The 9,627-nt window shown below is 40.7% G+C and overlaps 1 protein-coding gene across 1 annotated transcript in view; it reads right to left on the bottom strand.

Moving 5' to 3' along the window:
• Positions 1 to 3,988: 3,988 nt before the first annotated feature.
• Positions 3,989 to 9,627, bottom strand: part of LOC125426017 (sodium channel protein type 2 subunit alpha-like) — a 128,398-nt gene continuing 122,759 nt past the window's right edge. The window contains 2 exon segments of the mRNA XM_048484041.1: positions 3,989 to 5,622; positions 5,757 to 9,625. Coding sequence (XP_048339998.1) covers positions 9,164 to 9,625 — 462 coding nt within the window. The 3' untranslated portion in view covers positions 3,989 to 5,622; positions 5,757 to 9,163.

Below are 9,627 nucleotides of genomic sequence, written 5' to 3'. Positions count from 1 at the left end.
ACCTTTATTTAGATGTTTAGATTCTCCCCACAGTTTCCAAAAGAAAGTATGTGAATTAGTAAAAAAGGAAATAGATTCTCCAAGTATGTGGTGCTCCTACAAACCTAGGATGAAGGACCAGGGTAGTGTTGCCAACTCCAGGTTCACAAATACCTGGAGATTTGAAGGTGGACCCTGGGAAAGTGATATTTAGCGAGGGGTGGGACTTTGGTAGGGTATAATGTCATGCAGTCCCCCTTCCAAAGCAGCCATTTTCTCCAGGTGAAGTGGAAAAATATTTTTTTTAAATAAATAAATGATACACAACTAAGCAATGTATAGAGTCTGGAGATCAGTTTTAATTCTGGGAGATCTCCAGTGACTACCTGGAGGTTGGCAGCCATAGTTCAGGGGTTCTAATATGCTTCAACTTTAGACTTTTTACATAAAAGTTCTGTGCTGAGGTCTGGAAAAACTAGTCATTTTGATTTTTTTAAAAAATATGACAGAGCGAATCAACGGCACAAAAGTGCAAATACATAATTGCAATGTATTGAATCCACCTGGTCTACCCCCCCCCCCCCCCCAGTTTGGCTCCTTTGAACATGCTAGTGCGCCGTCTAAAATTATTTGCCAGTTTTGAAAATATAACAACCATTTCCCCCCACTGCTTTACCAAAACAAGCTGTTGGTGCTGTCCTTTTAAATATTCTAAACACGTCCTTTTTATATATTTAAGGAGTAATGCACAGTTACTATTACATTACTATTGCTCTAGGAATAATCTGCAGTCAGAAGAAAGCATGGCATGCTTTTCCTTGAGCTTACTTACTCTTAGAAGCCAAAGTCTTGCTGCTGCAGGGCTGTGACCAAGGCAAGTTCTCCTTGTTTCTTACACCTGAAGATAATCCCCATGATTTCTCTCACTGACTAGAGCAGAGGAAAAGGCTGATTGGGCCCTGTTTCCTCAGAAGAAGGACACACAATTTGCCTTCTGTCTCTAAAGCTAGAAGGCCCAGACACTAGGAAGGAAGGAAAATTGGGGTGGTTAACAGGCCAAAGAGGCATCAGAGGACCTGCTGCTGCTACATTTGGGACCAACTAAAATTTCCAAACCATTCTCCAAGGCAGCCCAATACAGATTGTGTTAATACTAATGAACATTCTGAGATTTAGGAACTATATCTCCCGATATCCCCAGACTGAGTTCTTTTTCCTGAGGGGAGAAGAGTGGAGAGTGGAGAGACAGTCTAGGTCTCACAGACTTCAACCAGAAACATCCCTACAAGAGCTAGAATGACACCCTGAAGCAAAGAACTGGGAATCCTGTTATCAAGTTGAAGCTCAAGGTAGAGACTTAAATATACCGGTAGGTGGTGTTGGAAGAGCCTTGAGAAGAAAAGGCTACTAGTTTAGTAGTAAGGGTCAATGAGACCTCAAAGAGAGAAAATCTGTAGGATTTATTAATGTGGATGTTTTAGTCAGTGTGGTTTTTAACTCACTCCAGGCACCACCCAAGTCCCCATAAATGTTTGAAGCCAAAGTTGGCAAACCTAGTCCATGATCGTCTAGCTCTTATTTTGAACTTAACCATCTCATATTGGTTGGTGATGATGTTCCCTTTCTCTGCCACCCCCCCTCCCCAGGCTGTATATATTTCCCAGTATCCTTAGTGTTTGGGGCACTACTATACTATACTACTAAATATGTTAGTAGATTGTATATTCCTGTGCCACAGAACAAAGCATGCTGCTGGACCTTCTTTGTTGTAGAGTGCTCCGCCTGGTTCCTAGAACCTACCTAGCCCTGTTTCCCCAATCCATTTGAAAGTAAAACTACATTTTGGTATAAATGCACCTGTGTCAAAGTGCCATATTCAATAATGCACAAAATAGCGGCTTTGAAAAAGGCACACATAAAAATGAATTATAATTCTCATGTTTGTTCAGAACTATATTCTAATACAGAAGCATAGTTTTTTCAACCACTGCACCTCAGTCGACCCAATTAACATCTTTATGTGAAAAGGAGTATAGCGGTTCTCAACCTGTGGGTCGTGACCCATTTGGGGGTCGAACGACCCTTTCACAGGGGTTGCCTAAGACTCTCTGCATCTGTGTTCTCCATCTGCAAAACGGATAAATGTTAGGGTTGGGGGTCACCACAACATGAGGAACTGTATTAAAGGGTTGCGGCATTAGGAAGGTTGAGAACCACTGGAGTATAGCTTCCAGGGGAAGGAAGGTTTGGAAGCCCCTCTGACATGCCTCCAGTGAAACCTTCCTGTCACAATGATCAATAATGAAAAAGTAATGGAGGCAAGTACAGCAGCCCAGTCTGTTGTGAGCAGACATTCAAATCCAAATGTCTTGTGATAAGATCAGGGTCGGAGATTGAACTGACCGGATAGGAGTGTGACGATCACTTTTCATGCTGGAAGAATAACTTTGTACAGATAGCTCTCTTAGCCACTTCTCACTACACCAATACCATGCTTGTTCCATAAAGGAATTTATTATGTTCCAATTTCTGGGAAATACGTCAGGCAAATATTTTCTCATAGTAGCAGCAGCATTCCAGGGTTAGTAAAGCAAACATTAGTTCTGTATGGCCAAATGATAGCAATGGTGCCTGTGGTAGATTTGCATGATATTTCTTCAGTGCAGCCCCCCTACCAGTTCATGAGCTTCACCTTTTACCTGTCCCTTCTTTTAGTACTCTAGGGGGCTTTCCCCACTACAGAAGGGAGCTAAGGTCGACTTGGTTCCCTTCAGTGGAGGGCGATTCCAGGCTGTCCCCACAGCAACTGAGTTGGCCCCCTGGAACCGAGCTAAGTGAGCGGGATCATCTTGGTGCCTCGATCATGATTGGTGCTTGTGTTACAGCAAGAAATGGGAGCATTTTTTTTACAGTTTACAGTTACATGCGCTTTCTGCCCGCCACGACTCTCCCGTTCTGCGCATGCCACAAAAGCGGCTCATGATTGGTTGAACGGATGAGGTGTCATTTTGATGCTTCCCCACTTCGAAGCTTTGATGCGGTATCGACCTCGTTCCAGCAGAAAAGTGTAGTTCATAACTGCGACAAGGATGTCGCAGTTCTGAGGAGGGGGAACTGAGACAAAACAATGTTGAGCTCGGTGGCAGTGGGGATTCACTGAGGCGAACCTAGGTAGAAACCAGTTCAACTCTGTCAGTGGGGAAAGCCCCCTTAGGTCTGATGGAAACTCTGAGGAGGACACAGCATAGACCAAGGCAACCCACCTAGGAGCATCAAGTCACGAGTGCAATGGCCATAAAGGAAAAGGGAGGGGATGGAAATGACTTAGAACAAGAATTGGATGAGAATAAATGAAAGGGTTTGGGAACAAAACCACCAGATTGGATCCAATGGAATATTGCTGCTTGTACAACAACTGTTGAATGAGTAGAAAGACAAGAACAGGGCTTTCAGTGTGCTGCTTGTGGACGCCATGCTGCCTGTCAACACCTTTTCCGCTGCTCGCCAAGTGTTTTTAGGAAGTGGGTGAGGCCAGATAGGGTTTTGCCCAGCAAGTCTTCTGACTCACTATGCAGATTTTGTATAATGTTGCTTTGGCAGCAGATGCCACCACAGCACATGCATGCACACTGTTACTGAAGTTAAGTTGTGGCAATCATTTTGTGGCTGGCTCTACTTCCTATTGCAGCCATTTTGTTGCTGAACCCACAATGCTGTGTCAGAATTCCAAAGGGCCCTGGACTAAAAATTATTTGAAACCATTCCTTGCACCAAGCCAACTGGACAGCATCCATTCTTGACTATATCCATTTTCTGTTTCCAATTGCAGAAGGCATCCTGCAGGCCTTCATCAACAATAATCATATTACACCTCCATACTGAACTTGAATGTGCATTCAACAGTCTTTTGATTTTGCACACAGCAACACTGTTTAGAAATGGAAGATCAGAACCTGATAATACGTATGTTAGATTTTGAGATAACCAAAACACAGAAGAAACCAGTGCGTATGACAAAAAATTATCAGCTTTATTCATTTGTCTTGGTAGTCATGTAGTTTACTGTTATTTGTGCTAAAATATTCTCCGTCATGCAGTTCATCAATATATATTACTAGTCAATAGCCAAAGTAAAAGAATAAGTTTATTTTTGTTTCCCCGCAGTTAGAAAAACAAAATATGCTGATATGGCTGGTTATGAATTTACTAATATGTTCTTGTGGAAAGAAGAAAAACAAGAACAGCTTTTGGGCCCTGTATTATATTTAAAACAGTTCTAATGCAGTACAGATCAAGAAGAATAACTATCTGTAAAAAAAATACTGCAAAAGATGAAATAGTCCTTGAAATAGAAGTCCAGAATGCCCAATGCAAAGAGCATTAGGAGATCAAAGATCTTTCTGATTTGCCACTCCTAGAGATAAATCTGTTCAGAAGCAAGTGACCCCTTCTATCTGAAATTATTTTACATTTAAACTGGTTAGAATCTGTTTTCCTCTTTATGGCTGCAATCCGAAGAACGCTTTCCCAAGAGCTAGCTTTACTGAATAAAATGGGACTTACTTTCTTGAGTAGGCTGGCTTACATTTGCTCCCTATGTTTCTCAATGAGAATACAGTAGGAACAGGAGAGAAAGCATCCAAGTAAAAAAAATGTTTGTGACTATAACCTGGAAGGTTTCTGTCCCAATGTGTGTGTGAAATCGTCTAATGTGTACAATATAACTTCAAATAAATAAACAAGCAAACAATGCAGTTATAATTCTGATTCTAGCTACAAACTGATAATTTAAAAACCAAAATTTTTAAAAAGTATCAATATGTTAATATTAAAAGTTATAGAAATTCCATTAAAAACAAATTAAGATGTCTGCAAAACTTTATATGCTACACATTTTTTAAAATTGACACGTGAGCAGTATCAAGCTGTTGCTAACTTAAAACTCTTATTTCTGCTATTCATTTCTTCTGCCACTGACACACAACTTCCCATATTCGGCTTCTGGAAGGTGCATCAGCACAAGATAATCCTATGCAGGGCTGTATGTATTCTGAACCAGAAAATCCAGATGCTACACCCAAAAACCCCCCAAATTTTGTGAATGGGATAATGATAAAGCATTCCTAACTTTTTGTGTACATTTATTCATCTTGAAATAATTGCATTTTCAAAACATTTAGGATTTTTACTTAAGACGGTGGATTGGATACAACCCATTTTCCACTGCTGAAAAAGGAGAGATCATAGAATCTGTAGCTCAAAAGCCATATTAGATGGGGATATAATAAGAAGAATGACTGGGCAAGACTGAGCAACAATTTTGGCTGGATTCAACCCTAGGATGATAGAGGACATGAAACAGAGCGGGAATGAGAACTGGTAGAATACAGAGGATTATTATGTGGAAGAGCACCAGGGAACTATGTAAGGCACTGATGCTCTACCGTCTGACCAAAGGGAATCTTGCTAAGTGCATGAGCCATAACTAAGTCCCTTCTATACACCTATGAACTAAAATCCATTTGTTTAAAATAATAGTGAAAGGGAAGGAGAAAGCTGGGATCCATGAAATGCCTGCTCCTCAACCTCACACCATTTTAGACAATTCAATTACAAACCCATAGTTGCAGAGGATCTGCAACCCTCCTTGCTTTAGGTGCTGGGGAGCCTGAGCCATGGCCGTTGTTCTAGCAGAATTCTCTCCTAGAACACGGCCATACAGCCCGGAAACCACACAGCACCCAAGTGATTCCGGCCGTGAAAGCCTTCGACAATACCTTGCTTTATTATTTTAATGGTGTAGATTGGAACATTAATATCGGTTGAAAGCTCGCACACTCAAACAGAAGGCTCGCATGTAAATACTCATGTGCTCAGGGGCATTACTTCTTTGCACAAACACATTGCTAACTTTCAGCCCCATGTCTTGATTCAAGAGGCAGTTATTGATAAAGTCAGCTTGGAAGAGGGAAGGCTGTGGATAAGTGTTGTTTCTGAACAAAACCTAACAGAGTTACATTGATTTAATTTACACCATTATGGTACATGCTATAAATAGCTGGAACCAAAGGAGAGTGGGTGCAGAGGAGAGCAACACAGATGATCAGGGGCCTGGAGACTATGAGGAAAGTCTAAAAGACTTGAGCATGTTTAGTCTGGAGAAGGAGGACATGGTTGCTCTCTTTAAGTATTGACAGGCTGCCACTTAGAGAAGGGTAGAGAGTTGTTCCTATTGGCAACAGAGGACAAGACTCTCAATAATGGTCTTAAATTACGGGCAGAAAAATGTGGGCTGGATATTAGAAAAAAAATATTTTACAGTAAGAGTTGGTCAATAGTTGAATCAGCTACCTAGGGAGATGGTGACCTTCCCTCACTGGCAGTCTTTAAGTAGTGGCTGGACAAAAACTTGTCAGGGATGCTTTAGGCTCATCCTACATTGAACAGGGGTTGGACGAGATGGCCTGTACGATCCTTTCCAACTCCTTGAGTCTGTGACTCTTCTTGGAATCTTTTAATATCCTAGACAGATTTAACATTTGGTAAAGATTATGACCAAATGGATTAAGGATATTAAAGCTATGTGTGTCCTCAGTATACCAAATGAAAGTAAATTTTGCGAAATAAGGCAGGCATAAGAAGAGGAGCTTGGATTTATATCTCCCCTTTCTCTCCTGTAGGAGACTCAAAGGGGCTTACAATCTCCTTGCCCTTCCCCCCTCACAATAAACACCCTGTGAGGTAGGTTTTTTTTAAACTGGGGCTAGTTCAGTGGATTCATTATGGAGTGCGCTGTTGCTAGCGGTATGGAAAGCAGAAAGAAAATTATCCCCCCGCTGTTCTAAAGTTTACATACTGATTGCAAATTTTATAGGTGCATCTAGCTTTCTTCTGGTATTTCATAACATGAATACCTAAAATTATGCCACCATGACTCTGCTGCTCTTTGCTACTTCATAATTTTGTTCTCCATGCATGAGCTATAAGGTACAGCATGCCTTCATGCAAATCTCTTATCTGAATACAGAAGAGTTATCAGAGTAAACTAACACTTTCAAGTAAAGAATGCAGAACTGAGAAATACCTTTAAAATCTAATAAAAATAAACATGGGACTAATAAATTATCTGAAGTAAGTAGTGTTGTTTTGAACGCAGGCTTCTGGCCATATTCTGTCATCGCCAGTTATGGGATATGCTTGTGTTTTGTCTCTGTGTGAGAGAAATCTTTTTTTTATGACAGTACCCTCCAAACTGAACAAACAAGGGGGCATGGATGGTCATCATACTTCACCGTGTTTTAGCATATGTATATGTTTGTCTGGACTGATTCTGACATACTGTTGTTACTCTGTTTAGAAATAGAAATTGATGAACTGATTTTGGGGACACAAACACACAAAAACAGAAATTTAAAATCCGTGTGGCTTTTGCATTCTTATATTTCACAGATATCCTGGATTGGATTTTCTTCTGAAGGAAAATATCTCAAAAAATGCACAAAATTTGAAGCCTAAAAAATTAGAGGGGATTATGAGGAATAGAAAAATGGTGACCCTGGTGAAAACTAGCCCAACCCCTTCAAAGAGTTTTGCACAAAAAGAGAACCCATGTGGATTTTACACCTGTCTTATCAATAAAGTGCTACACAACTTCCTAGACTTTCAATTTCACCTGTAATCCTCTGTGCAGGTTTCAGATATTTCAGTGTGGGCAATGGTCTGTGTATCAGGTTGTCCCTTTCATTCAAAATGTTGACGTGGGGAAATTCCTTCCTTGTCAGAACCTTAGGGCCAAACTAGATGTGATGGTTGCCACACTGATGCCATTTTAGAGGAGAATTCAGCCATTTTAATAGTTCCACAAATTGCTCTGTTAATACACAAAGGGGGGGGGGATCAAGATCTGTTGCTGTTGCTTGGCTAAATTCTCCTCTGAAACAGAATTGGTGACCACAGGTTGGTCCTGTGGTCGTCATGACCAGTTTAACCCAAAGTTATTCCTCTCTAGCATAACAAGCACTAATTTATATCATAACTACTTATTAGCTTGTCTTGTGCCCTACCTTGCTTTCCTGATCCTTCGAATCACTTTTAAAATGACACTGGAATACTTTTAATATCAGGTAGATTAAGATATAATACTGCTTTTCCCTCCTACAGGAGCTTTCTATAGAAGTTCTAGCATCTTTTAGTTAACCACATGAAAAGGTGCATTCCACCATTCACTCGCGATTTTCTCCTCACTCTGGAACTCCTAAGGGGTCTCTTGGAACACCAAGCTCCAAAAAACACTTCCAAATTTGCTGTAAAACCTTTAGTTGCCTCTTATTCAGGGCGGGGGGTGCTTTAGAGACCACTGGGACAAATTTGGACAAAACTCTTCGGTATGTTCACATAAAACTTCAGTCTTGTTAAAGCTCTGAACCAAAAATGCAACTTCCCCATGGATGCTTTAGCATCCCATTTCACTATCACATTCTTTCAAAATGTTAATCTTGATGGAGGTGACGTACTGACACTAAAAGCAGCACCCTCAAAAATTCCTTTGACAGTTCCACCTACAGGATACACTTCTTACTGACAGAACTCAAACTTGTTGCAGCAGAGCCAAGACTTTCGCTTGTGTGGTTTGCATTCAGCCAAGCCCACAATGAATAAGGCTCCTAAGAGTTACATTGTCATTAAGTGCTAAAGAGGGGGTAAAATGAGGTGTAAAACAAATATCTGAGAAAGAGCACTCAGCTCCTGTGCTCAATGTAATAAGAAACAGTGATCTGGAATCTGAAATATAACTGCACCCATAGACATTTGTCAGACGAGACATATGTAGCTGTTGAAACAAACACACTGGTACAATTACTGCAGCACTGGGGTGTTTTAGTTAACATACCCATTATCAGTGGTATATTTTGACAGTCTGTAGCCATTCTGTGCAGCCTTCTTCATCCATGCCAGCTGGTAAGAAGAACAGTACTGTCTCGATGGACCTGTTACTAAATTACCAAGTCCCCAGTAAGATGACAGCTGGTTTGTATTAAATTCTGACCTTAGGTGCATGTATGTATGATAATGGATAACTTTGGAAATGATTAGTTTGGCATTAACTTTCCTGTTGGCATTAGCGTTCCTTTATGCTGTAAACAATATGTTGCGAACAGAACTGTTTTGTTCCTTTTGTTCCCTTTTACATGTTCCTGTCACTTGAAACATTTTTATCTTCTTTTTCTGGTGTTTCCTGCTCATATTTGTCGGGCTTTGTTACGCTGTCATACGAAGGAGGCGACGTTGTGGAGGAGCTCCTGTCTGTCTTCTGCAGAGTTGAGTTCAAACTTAATTTATCAATAATCATGTCATTTTTTATAGTAAAGTCATCTTCATCTTTTTCGTACATGAATGAAACTTTGATTACAGTTCTCTTCAAGCGGTACAACCGAAAAGCTCGCTGAATAATTTTAGCAGACTCTTCCTCAAGTTTTCGTTTCAGTGTAGTTGTGATTGGTTCATAGGAGACTTTAGAAGGATTGGCTGCCATAAACCGATCTTCCATTTGAACCCGAAGGGTATCCAGTTGATCGCTTTCACCCAAAACACGTTTTGTGAAGGCAAACAAGATGTCAAGGCAGTGAATTCTGTCTCCACTTACCATAT

Source organism: Sphaerodactylus townsendi, linkage group LG02 (genome assembly GCF_021028975.2).
Source record: "Sphaerodactylus townsendi isolate TG3544 linkage group LG02, MPM_Stown_v2.3, whole genome shotgun sequence".
Classification (NCBI taxonomy): Eukaryota; Metazoa; Chordata; class Lepidosauria; order Squamata; family Sphaerodactylidae; genus Sphaerodactylus; species Sphaerodactylus townsendi.
The sequence above is the reverse complement of the archived record's forward strand: the minus strand, read 5'-3'. Positions and strand labels throughout refer to the sequence as shown.